This window comes from Chrysemys picta, chromosome 12, assembly GCF_011386835.1.
Source record: "Chrysemys picta bellii isolate R12L10 chromosome 12, ASM1138683v2, whole genome shotgun sequence".
NCBI classification, from domain to species: domain Eukaryota; kingdom Metazoa; phylum Chordata; order Testudines; family Emydidae; genus Chrysemys; species Chrysemys picta.
This window is the reverse complement of record NC_088802.1, coordinates 23296021-23308844: the sequence shown is the minus strand read 5'-3', so window position 1 is coordinate 23308844 and position 12824 is coordinate 23296021. Positions and strand designations below refer to the sequence as shown.

Sequence of the window (12824 nt, the reverse complement as noted above, 5' to 3'; positions counted from 1 at the left end):
ACGTTTAAAAGCGCGCTGGCGCAGCTTACTGACTCGCTCAGACCTCAGCGAAAAGAATATCCCCATTGTTATTGCTGCTTGCTGTGCGCTCCACAATATCTGTGAGAGTAAGGGGGAGACCTTTATGGCGGGGTGGGAGGTTGAGGCAACTCGCCTGGCCGCTGATTACACGCAGCCAGACACCAGGGCGGTTAGAGGAGCACCGCAGGGCACGGTGCGCATCAGAGAAGCTTTGAAAACGACTTTTGTGACTGGCCAGGCTACTGTGTGAAACTTCTGTTTGTTTCTCCTTGATGAACCCTCCAAACCCCCCCCCCGACCCGATTCACTCTACTTCCCTGTAAACCAACCACCCCACCCCACCCTCCCCTTCCCAATTCGAGCACCGCTTGCAGAGGCAATAAAGTCATTGTTTTTTCACATTCATGCATTCTTTATTAGTTCCTCACAGAAGTAGGGGGATAATTGCCAAGGTAGCCTGGGATGGGTGGGGGAGGAGGGATGGAAAAGGACACGCTGCATTTTAAAACTTTAAGTCTTATTGAAGGCCAGCCTTCTGATGCTTGGGCGATCATCTGGGGTGGAGTGACTGGGTGGACGGAGGCCCCCACACCGTGTTCTTGGGTGTCTGGGTGAGGAGGCTATGGAACTTGGGGAGGAGGGCTGTTGGTTAAACAGGGGCTGTAGCGGCGGTCTCTGCTCCTGCTGCCTTTCCTGCAGCTCAACCAAACGCTCGAGCATATCAGTTTGATGCTCCAGCAGACGGAGCATTGACTCTTGCCGTCTGTCTGCAAGCTGACGCCACCTATCGTCTTCAGCCCGCCACTTGCTCTTTTCATCCCGCCATTCAGCCCGCCACTTCTCCTCTCGTTCATATTGTGCTTTTCTCCTGGCCGACATTGACTGCCTCCACGCATTCTGCTGTGCTCTATCAGCGTGGGAGGACATCTGCAGCTCCGTGAACATATCGTCCCTCGTCCTACGTTTTCTCTTTCTAATGTTCACTAGCCTCTGCGAAGGAGAAACATTTGCAGCTGGTGGAGGAGAAGGGAGAGGTGGTTAAAAAAGACACATTTTAGAGAACAATGGGTACACTCTTTCATTACAAGGTCGCATATTTCGGCTTGCAGGCAGCCATGGTAGGCCACAGTGTTTTGGCTTTTTTAACCTTCTTAACATGCGGGAAAGGTTTCAAACAGCAGCGCTTTTCCCATATCAAGGATGAATTGGGTTGTCCATTTAAAATGGGTTTTCAATGTAAAAGGAGGGGCTGCGGTTTCCCGGTTAACATGCGGCACAAACCCAAGTAAACCACCCCCCCCACACACACACACACGATTCTCTGGGATGATCACTTCACCCCTCCCCCCCACCGCGTGGTTAACAGTGGGGAACATTTCTGTTCAGAAGAGCAGGAACGGGCACCTCTGAATGTCCCCTTAATAAAATCACCCCATTTCAACCAGGTGACCGTGAATTATATCACTCTCCTGAGAATAACAAAGAGAGATAAGGAATGGATATTGTCTGCATGCCAGCAAACACCGGGACCATACGCTGCCATGCTTTGTTATGCAATGATTCCAGACTACGTGCTACTGGCCTGGCGTGGTAAAGTGTCCTACCATGGCGGACGGGATAAGGCAGCCCTCCCCAGAAACCTTTTGCAAAGGCTTTGGGAGTACATAAAGGAGAGCTTTCTGGAGATGTCCCTGGAGGATTTCCGCTCCATCCCCATACACATTAACAGACTTTTCCAGTAGATGTACTGGCCGCGATTGCCAGGGCAAATTAATCATTAATCATTAAACACGCTTGCTTTTAAACCATGTGTAATGTTTACAAATATTTACAAAGGTACACTCACCAGAGGTCTCCTGTGTGCCCTGAGGGTCTTGGGTGAGTTCGGGGGTTACTGGTTCCAGGTCCAGGGTAACAAACAGATCCTGGCTGTTGGGGAAACCGGTTTCTCCACTTCCTTGCTGCTGTGAGCTACCTACAGTACCTCCATCCTTATCTTCCTCGTTCCCCGAACCGTCTTCCCTGTGTGTTTCTCCAGTGAGAGAGTCATAGCACACGTTTGGGGTAGTGGTGGCTGCACCCCCTAGAATGGCATGCAGCTCCGCGTAGAAGCGGCAAGTTTGCGGCTCTGCCCCGGACCCTCCGTTTGCTTCTCTGGCTTTGTGGTAAGCTTGCCGTAGCTCCTTAATTTTCACGCGGCACTGCTGTGTGTCCCTGTTATGGCCTTGGTCCTTCATGGCCTTGGAGACCTTTTCTAATACTTTGCCATTTCTTTTACTGCTATGGAGTTCAGCTAGCACTGATTCATCTCCCCATATGGCGAGCAGATCCCGCACCTCCCGTTCGGTCCATGCTGGAGCTCTTTTGCGATCCTGGGACTCCATCACGGTTACCTGTGCTGATGAGCTCTGCGTGGTCACCGGTGCTCTCCACGCTGAGCAAACAGGAAATGAAATTCAAACATTCGCAGGTCTTTTCCTGTCTACCTGGTCAGTGCATCTGAGTTGAGAGTGCTGTCCAGAGCGGTCACAATGAAGCACTGTGGGATAGCTCCCGGAGGCCAAAAACGTCGAATTCCGTCCACACTACCCCAATTCCGACCCGCAAAGGCCGGTTTTATCGCTAATCCCCTCGTCGGAGGTGGTGTAAAGAAACCGGTTTAAAGGACCCTTTAAGTCGAAAGAAAGGGCTTCGTCGTGTGGACGTGTCCAGGCTTAATTCGATTTAACGCTGCTAAAGTCGACCTAAACCCGGAGTGTAGACCAGGCCTAAGGAAGTAAGGCATGTACATCTTGGTTGCCTAAGTCCCTTACACTCCCTTGAGAATCCCAGTCTAAAATGATAACAAGTACAGCTAGGCAGCAGGGGCTAGAGAGGTGATCAAGACAATACAGCTCCTGTGATCTAAGCCCAGATATGCAAATAAATTACCTCAAATCTCTGTGCCTTGGTTTCTCCAACTGTGACATGAGGGTTACTTACAGGGAGTGGATAGGTAATTCACATGGAGACATTTATTTAGACCTGATCCACAATTTGTGTTCTCCATGTAGATACTTACAGATGTTTATCAAGTCATCCCTGTACCTTCTCTTTGTTAAGCTAGCTGTTAATTTATTTATTTTTTGATGGAAAATAGGGTTTTCAGCTAAACAATTTTTTTCTCCAAATCAGACGGTTGTCTTGGAAACTGTTGATCATTCTTGTAAAACTGAACATTTTAAAAAGAAATGTTTAGTTTTCAGCTGAATTTTTTTGACTGTCAGAAACTGTGGGAGAGGGAAAAAATCACTTTTAGGGTTTACAGTGAAAATTCAAAATTTTCCAGGGGAAAAAAAAATCTGACCAGCATCAGATATTTTAATTAAATTGATACCAAACATCTAAAAGAGATCAGATTGTAATTTCACATTTATATTCTTATATTTCCCCTATATATTAATCCCCCCAAATATATAACTGCAATACCAAACTTACTGTGCTGGTCTTAGTGGAATTTGTCTCAGCTTGTGATGCAGTTGATTCTCAAGCATCAGAATTGTTTAGTCATTATCTATCTATCTATCCATCTATCTATCTATCTATCTATCATGCACCCATCACTGTGTTATCCAGCTGCCATTGCCGTGTCCCTTTCCTGGGTGTCCTGAGTTTCTGGGTCTCTCTACAGTTCCTAGCAGATGGGGATCCACTCCACAGAGGGGCACTCTCTTTTCCCCACATTGGGCAGATTTGGCTGAGAGGCGATGGACTAAACAGGATCAGGGACTGAAAGACTCCCTGCAGTTTTCAAGCTGATCCCGGCATAGGGTGACCAGACGTCCCGATTTTATCGGGACCGTCCCGATATTTCCTTGTTTGTCCCGCGTCCCGACCGACGTGCGGTCGGGACAACCGGACAAACAAGGAAATGCCCCGAGCCTCGAGCCCGGAAGTGCTCGCGCCCCCCCCCTGCCCCGACTCCGCCCCCTCCTCCCCCGATTGGCTCCCTCCCCGAATCCCCGCCTCTTCCCCGGGCTCACCATTCCCCCTCCCTCCGCAAGTGCTGGAGGGAGGCCCGGGAGACTCAGAGGCAGCGCGGGGCTGGGGTGAGTAACAGTCCGGCCTGGCCCAGTGCAGGCAGGACTCGGGTGGTTGGGAGAGGAGGGGGGCGACCCGCGGGGCCAGGCGACGGGGGAGGAAGCGGCCACGGCGCTCGGCGGCTCTGGCGCCCCCGAACCCCCCGAGCCGGGGCCTGCAGCAGCGCGTACGCTGGGCCCAGCCCCTGGCTAGGCACGTCTGGGCTGCCCAGCTGGTGCTATCCCGCGGCGGCCCCGGGGCGGAGGCATCGGCAGCCCAGCCCCGTTCGTTCCCCTGCGGGACGGGGGGGCTGGGGCCTGCTGCCCCCACTCCGGGGCCGCCGCGCGATAGCACCAGCTGGGCAGCAGCCCAGACACTGGCCATGGGCTGGGCGCAGCGTGCGCGCTGCTGGGTCCCCGCAGCAGGCCCCGGCTCGGGGGGTTCGGGGGCGCCAGAGCCGCAGCCGCGGAGCGCCATGGCCGCTTCCTCCCCCGCGGCAGTGGGAGCTGCAGCAGCGGCTGCTCCCGAGTCCCGCTGCCCGGGGGTGAGAACAGCCACCGCCTGGCCCCGCGGGCCGCCCCCCTCCTCGCCCTACCTCCCAACTGAGTCCTGCCTGCTCGGGGCCAGGCCGGACTCTCACTACCCCGGCCCCGCGCTTCCCCTGAGTCTCCCGGGCCTCCCTCCAGCACTTGCGGAGGAAGTTTTTTTTTTTTTTTTTTTTTTTTTTGGCCCCCCCCCGCCACGCCCCCCCCCACGCCCCCCCCTCCCCCCCCCGCGCGTCCCGATATTTGTCTTTGGTGATCTGGTCACCCTATCCCGGCATGTGCAGGCTTCAAACACAGTCACAGCCCAGGCTGTACCTGTTCTGTGGCTAAATAGCTGAATCTGGTCTCCAGGGCTGTGAGCCCAGCTCTGATCTCACCTATGCGCAAAGCACCCTAACAACGTGCTCTAACTGACCCAAACCCCATAGAGGGGGAACACACATCCCACCCTGGATCTCACATGATGGCAGATTGCCTGTCAGGACCCTTGGCTAGAAACAAGGCAGGGCTGAGGCACAAAGGGTGTTACAAGGCCTGTGCAGATCTTAATGTATATTTGTTGCACTGACATGTGACCTGCAATAGCTAAGAACCCAGTGGCACCAGAACCTCAGCTAGCCTGGAATAGCCTGTTCCTTCATTAACTCCACAAAATTACCTGTGTGTGAGTAGACATGTTTTTCTCCTTCATTGCAGCAGTAGCTCCTGGGATGCAGCCACTAGAGGAACCCACAGCTCAGTCTTTCCTGGGTGTTTGGCTCGCCTCCTCCCACAGTGGCTGTGCAGAGAAGCCGGGTAGGGACTTTCAGACTAAACCATTTCCGCAGAAGGGGATTATTTTGTGTAAACAGCAAGCAGAGACCCTTTTTGGTGCATTTTGGGATACCAGACTATAGTCAAAATATTTTGTAGTGAATTTTGTCTTTATCCCTCAAGAGCAAGATCGATTTTGCACAGCCTCACCTCGTAGTATTTCCCCCCCTTCTCTACAATCATAGAATCATAGAATATTTAGGTTGGAAGAGACCTCAGCCTTAGGCTCCTATTAAATCCTGCCTCACTCTTCTCTTATGCAGACTAAGGGCTGGTCCACACTAACCCCCCATTTCGAACTAAGATACGCAACTTTAGCTACGTGAATAACGTAGCTGAAGTCGAAGTATGTTAGTTCAAACTTACCGCGGGTCCACATGCGGCAGGCAGGCTCCCCCGTCGACTCTGCGTACTCCTCTCGCGGAGCAGGAGTACCGGCATCAACGGCGAGCACTTCCGGGATCGATCCGGGATCGATTGATCGCGTCTAGACAAGACGCGATCAATCGATCCCAGAAGATCGATTGCTTACCGCTGGACCCGGAGGTAAGTATAGACGTACCCTAAATAACCCCAGTTCCCTCAGCCTCCCCTCGTAAGTCATGTGCCCCAGCCCCCTAATCATTTTCATTGCCCTCCGCTGGACTCTTTCCAATGTGTCCACATCCCTTCTGTAGTGGGGGGACCAAAGCTGAACGCAATACTCCCGGTGTGGCCTCACCAGTGCCGAATAGAGGGGAATAATCACTTCCCTCAATCTGCTGGCAATGCTCCTACTAATACAGCCCAATATGCTGTTGGCCTTCTGGGCAACAAGGGCACACTGCTGACTCATATCCAGCTTCTCGTCCACTGTAATCCCCAGGTCCTTTTCTGCAGAACTGCTGCTTACAGAGTTGATCCCCAGACAGTAGCTGTGCATGGGATTCTTCCTTCCTAAGTGCAGGACTCTGCACTTGTTCTTGTAGAATCTCATGACCTTTTTTTTTTGGCCCAATCCTCCAATTTGTCTAGGTCTATCCCTACCCTCCAGTGTGCCTACCTCTCCCCCCAGTTTAGTGTCATCTGCGAACTTGCTGAGGGTGCAATTCATCCCATCATCCAGATCATTAATAGATGTTGAACAAAACTGCCCTCAGGATCGACCCCTGGAGAACTCCGCTTGATACCGGCTGCCAACTAGACATGGAGCCATTGATTACTACCCATTGAGCCCAACAAGCTAGCCAGCTTTCTATCCACCTTATAGTCCATTCATCTATTCCATACTTCTTTAATTTGCTGGCAAGAATACTGTGGGAGAAAGCCTGGTCTACCTCATGCTTGTGATTCCGTGGTCTATAGCACACGCCCACCATGACATCATGCTCGTTGCTCTCTCCTCTAAACTTAACCCAAAGACTCTCACCAGGCTTTTCTCTAGTTTCATACCAGAGTTCTGAGCAATCATACCGCTCTCTTACATACAATGCAATTCTTCCACCTTTCCTCCTGTACCTGTCCTTCATGAACAGTTTATACCCATCCATGACAGTGCTCCAGTCATGTGAACTGTCCCACCAAGTTTCTGCTATTCCAATCACATCATATGTCCTTGATTGTGCCAGGACTTCATGTCATTATCAGATTAAATTCATCTATGGGCACAATTTAATTTGGTGCCTGGATGGGAAATGAGTTCTTCTGAGCTGGCCTCTGGGCATAAAGAATAAGTTACATTTCATGTGCAGCACTGGATGAGTTGATTTTTTTACCTGCTGTGAAGCACCAAGTATTGGCTATTGCCCAGAGCCACCAAGTATGTCAGTGGCAAAACCGAAAAACAAGTCCCATGAGAGCTACATGCATAATAGCTTGGAGGACCTGGGCCTGGAGCAAGTTCTGAATTCCTATCTACTGCATGAACTTGCTTAGAATCCCTTGAAAATAAAAGCCCAAATATGTAATTTTTTGCAGAATTCTGGACTCCTTTCAGGATGCAGAATAAAAGCAACATTTGAAAATGTGACTCAAACTAATTATTGCAAATTTAGTTTTAAAATTAACGAAACAGCAAATACAAATGTTGAAGAACCCCTAAAATCAGCTGGACTTGGCATGTGAAGAAATGATGCATTGTAGGTATCACATTTCCATGGACTAAAATCTCACCATCTTAGGAGCTGCGGGAAATAATGGAGTAAGATATAGTCATAAAAAATCTTTGCTAAATAATTTTTAGTAAGGAGTACTTATAAGAAAATCATGATGTGGACAAAGACAATCATTAACAGGAAAAGAAGCACAATCATTTTCATAGATTATTTGTTATCTATCTAGCTAACATAATTCACAATCAAATAGAAATCTATCATTATGACTAAATGAGGTTGTGTGTTAAGAGAAGAAATGGTCCTATCTGTCTGTCTTTATATCTAATCACATGATCTGTTTTTGTCTGTCATATATATAGTTTACAGAACCATGCACAAAGATGGTATTATAATACTAATAACTTTTGAGATCCTTTCTCACTTGGAGGTGAGTAGATCTATATGGGATAGTGTATAGAACACCAGATCAGTGCATGCAGATCAATGCATGCAGCCCTGGCTGGGATGATTTAGTTGGTGTTGGTCCTCCTTTGAGCAGGGGATTGGATTACATGCCCTCCTGAGATCTATTCCAACCTTAATATTCTATGATTCTATGGTTCTGTGGATGGCACATTTCCACTTACACCAAGGCTAGAACAAAATGAACCCAAACAAGTAACTTACACCAGTGTTTATGTCACTACTGAGTGGAGCCCAGAGAATTTGGGCTAAAACCTCATCAGTATTAAATTGGTGATGTCAATGTGTCTACTCTACGTTGGTGCTGGTTTAGATGAGTTGCTATATCAGACTCTTACATATATGTCACACTCACTTTCTCCAGAAGTCTGTCAGCCAATTCTGGAACCTTCTGTATATATGCTATTGGCCAAAGCCTAATTTTTTTGAAGTGAGGGGCTAAACCTCAGTGAATTCAATGGGATCCAAATTTGGCCTTATTGTCCCGAGTTAGATTTTCTGTAGAAAACACTGGAAAAAGTTTCTCTTCAAAACAGGCTTTGTACCATAGCAAGAATGACACACTTCTTACATAGAGGAGATTGGTGAGGTACTTTTATTGGACCATCTTCTGTTGGTGAGAGGAATAAGCTTTTGAGCTACATGGACCTCTTCTTTGGGTTAAAATAATAAAAGACAGCTACCTGAGGCTTTTTCTCCCCTAACACATCATTAATAATACACCCTTTTATCATTGTGGGGAGCAAACCTTCAGCTCACTCAGAAAACCCCATCAAAGAGATGACATATGAGCACTCTCAAGACAAGGCAAACATTGAAAATACTGTCTAAGAAAACACTTGCCATCTCTCCAGGCCTTCCCACCTGCAAATCCACCTTGAAGAAAGAAACAAATAAAAACAACAAACATAAACTAAACATTTGACAAAAAAATTAAAATAAAACCCAAAGAACAAATGCATTGATACCTCAGTCAGAGTTATTATCCTGAAAAATAAGAAGAGCCAGAGAACCCAGTAGGGACTTTGCTGTGGCTACTGATTTTATGTGCAAGATTATCACATAGAATGGTGATGGCTAGCAGTAGATAGATAGATAGATAGATAGATAGATAGATAGATAGATAGATAGATAGATAGATATGTAAGCAGAGTCAGGATGAGCTCTACCCTGACATCTGGTGGTGAATTATGGCGAGGGTGGAAAAGAACTTCAGGGGCTGATCTTGTTTGCATAGGCACACCCACCTGCCTAGCCTGGGACAACAACAACTGAAAATGGTTACTTTGTCTGGTGTGGGATCCCCAGTTTCTCTGTTATTGGGGCAGGAAGAATAAAGTGTTGTTACCCTGATTCTGTGAATCAAGGCCAGTGGAACTGTTGTATGACAGAGGGACTCACCAGTAACTAAGTAGCACTCGCTAGACAAGGGGCATGGGTTACAAAACGTAGTGAATTGAGAGAGGTTGGGGACAGGTATGTGTACCTGATTGTATGGGTGCCTTTTGAGGGCCTGGAACACCAATTGTACTATCCCCTCTCTCTCCTGTTAAATAGCAGAGCTAAGTTTGCTTCCATTAAAAATCTAGTTAGAAATTGCTGAACTGAAGTCACTATGGGCCAATGGTGCACAAGCACTGGGGCTCCCCTACTACAAGCTGAAATCACTAAGAGAGCTAAAAGTGCTGAGCTGAGATCACTGAGTGCTGTGTTAAACAGTGGGGGAGCCTGAAAAAATATTGTTAAGCAGCTGGCAGAGCCGAGCAGTTTGTGGGCTGGTTGGAGCAACCTATGGAACAGTAAGCAGCGCAGATCGGAGCTGAGCCATTTGCGGGGGCAGCTGGAGCAGTTCATGGGACGGCTGGTGGAATGGAGCGGCTGGCAGAGCTTAGCAGTTTATGGGACGGTTGGAGCAGTCCACGGAACGGGGAGCAGAGTGGAGCAGTTTGCGGGGGCGGCTGGAGGAGCAGCGCAGTGCGGCACAGCTGGTAGAGCGGAGCCATTCGTGGTGAAGGCTGCAGCAGAACTGCACGGAGAGGTGGGGCAGTCGGCCTCAGACCACATAAGGTGCCCCTTAACATCCCGTGTGCCCCCCCCATTTCCGCCCAGGCTGGGGGGGTAAAACTCTGCAGATAAACTTTTGAACTCTGGGGCGGCACTGACCAGGGACAGAGACTTTGGGGTTGTTGGACTTTGGGGTGATTGGACTTAAGACCCTGAGGGGAAAAGGACACTGCCAAACTTACTTGAAGGTGAGTCTTTTGCTCATGGTTTGTGTTATGAATCCTGTTTCTGGTGTTTCCCGAACATAATGCCACATTGTTTCCCTCCTTTATTAAAAGCCTTTTGCTACACTCAGAGGAGAAGTATTGCCTCCTAGAGGCACCCAGAAGGGTGGTATGTAATTGTCCCAGGCCACTGGGTGGGGGCTCAAGCCGGTTTTGCATTGCGTTATTGAAACGGAACCCCTAGATACTGAACCCGGCCCTTGTTGCTGCCAACTCAGAGGGGCAGAAGGGTTACAGATAGATAGATAGATAGATTCCGATCTTAAATGCATTGATGTAAACCTCTAGTAACTACTTTTTTTCTTGATTTAAGTTGGTCTGGATTTTTATTAGTGTAAATACTCAATACTGCATAAACTGATTGCACAGTATGTTCTCATGAAGGCAGTAATGTCATCATATGATTATATTTATAAAGACAGGTTTCAGGGTAGCAGCCGTGTTAGTCTGTATCCTCAAAAAGAACAGGAGTACTTGTGGCACCTTAGAGACTAACAAATTTATTAGAGCATAAGCTTTCGTGGGCTACAACTCACTTCTTCGGATGCATACAGAGTGAAACATATATTGAGGAGATATATATACACACATACAGAGATCATGAACAGGTGGGAGTTGTCTTACCAACTCTGAGAGGCCTGTTCTTTATATTTATAAAGAAACACAGACTGAAATTGTGATCAGTGGCGAAATACAGACATTTTATTCTTCCTGAATAACCTCCAACCTATCAGTTTATTCAGTGCACCTTTCATGTCCTTGTTTCTGAAGCTGTAGATGACCGGATTCATTATTGGGGGCATTACGGAATAGAGAACAGCCACCAAGAGATTCAGATCTGAGGTTGAGTTGGAGGTGGGTTTCAGGAAGGCAAAGGTGCCAGTGAAAAGGAATAAAGAGACCACAATGAGGTGAGGGAGGCAGGTGGAGAACGCTTTATGCCGGCCCTGCTCAGAAGGGATTCTCAGCACTGCTTTGTAGATCTGAACATAAGACACAATTATAAAAGCAAAGCAGATTGAAAATAAAGGCACACTAAGAGAAATAACAACAACTTCACCGAGGTGTGAGTCAGAGCAGGCAAGGTGGAGGAGCTGGGGGATTTCACAGAAGAACTGATCCACCCTGTTGCCTCCACAGAAGAATATCGCAAACGTGTTCCCAGTGTGCAATACAGAGTTGAGAATACCACTGATCCAGGCACTGGCTGTCATTTGGACGAAAGCTCTCCTAGTCATCACCATCTCATAGTACAGTGGTTGGCAGATGGCAACGTATCGGTCATATGCCATGATGGTCAGTAAGGCAAAATTTGCTGAAGCAAAGAATATGTAAAAAAAGACTTGGGCAACACATCCAGAATAAGAAATTGATCTGGTGTTCGTGAGGGAATTAGCCATGGATTTGGGGATGGTGACAGAGATGGAGCCGAAGTCCAGGATGGACAGATTCATCAGGAAGAAGTACATGGGGGAGTGAAGGTGGTGGTCGAGGGCTATGGCTGTGATGATGAGAAGGTTCCCCAGCAGGGATGCCAGGTAAAGCAGTAGAAACACCACAAAGTGTAAAATCTGCAATTCCCGAACGTCAGAGAATCCCAGGAGAAGAAATTCGGTCACGGTGGTTTGGTTGGACATTTTCTTCCTCAGTACGCTGTGTGATGGCTGTGGAGGGAATGAGAAGGACAATGGTCAGGATTAGAGTGACAGAGAGAATGGCCCTGTTTCTCCTTTCCCTAATATCTCATTATATGAATCTCAAAGGTGCACAGAACTCGTCACTTACAATGACTAGGTGTTGTTAGTGCTCTTCACATCTGAGAATCCATCAGTCATTGTCAGGACTGAGATCCCCACTTTGAACTTTAGGGTACAAATGTAGGGGCCTGCGTGAAAAACTTCTAAGCTTAACTACCAGCTTAGCTCTGGTTCGGCTGCCACCATCAATGGATTCCCTCCCTGGGAAGCCTTGAAAAACCCTCACCAAATCCCTGGTGAAAACAAATCCAAAACCCCTTGGATCTTAAAACAAGGAGAAATTAACCATTCCCCTCCTTCCTCCCACCAACTCCTGGTGAATCAGTTCCAACCCCCCCCTGGGATCTACAACAGGGAGAAATTAACCATCCCCCCTCCTTCCTCCCACCAACTCCTGGTGAATCAAGATCCAAAACCCCTTTGGATCTAAAACAAGGAAAAATCAATCAGGTTCTTAAAAAGAAGGTTTTTAATTAAAGAAAAAGGTAAAAATCATCTCTGTAAAATCAGTATGGAAATTAACCTTACAGGGTAATCAAACTTAAAGAGCTCAGAGGACTCCCCTCTAGTCTCAGGTTCAAAGTACAGCAAACAAAGATAAACACTCTAGTAAAAGGTACATTTACAAGTTGAGAAAAACAAAGGAAAACTAACACGCCTTGCCTGGCTATTTACTTACAAGTTTGAAATAGGAGAGGCTTGTTTAGAAAGATGTGGAGAACCTGGATTGATGTCTGGTCCCTCTCATTCCCGGAGAACGAACACCGTCCCAAACAAAGAACACAA

General features: G+C 47.9%; 2 protein-coding genes across 2 annotated transcripts; both read right to left on the bottom strand.

Moving 5' to 3' along the window:
• Nucleotides 1–390: 390 nt before the first annotated feature.
• Nucleotides 391–2760, bottom strand: LOC135974651 (uncharacterized). The gene is made up of 2 exons (XM_065563068.1): nt 1868–2760; nt 391–1034 (listed from the first exon to the last, which is right to left on the bottom strand). Exons 1-2 carry the CDS (start codon nt 2403–2405, stop codon nt 532–534), a joined length of 1041 nt encoding a protein of 346 aa, XP_065419140.1. The 5' UTR covers nt 2406–2760; the 3' UTR covers nt 391–531.
• Nucleotides 2761–10961: 8201 nt separating this feature from the next.
• Nucleotides 10962–11918, bottom strand: LOC135974650 (olfactory receptor 14A16-like). Its single transcript, XM_065563067.1, has one exon. The coding sequence runs from the start codon at nt 11916–11918 to the stop codon at nt 10962–10964; it is 957 nt and encodes a 318-aa protein (XP_065419139.1).
• Nucleotides 11919–12824: the final 906 nt, after the last annotated feature.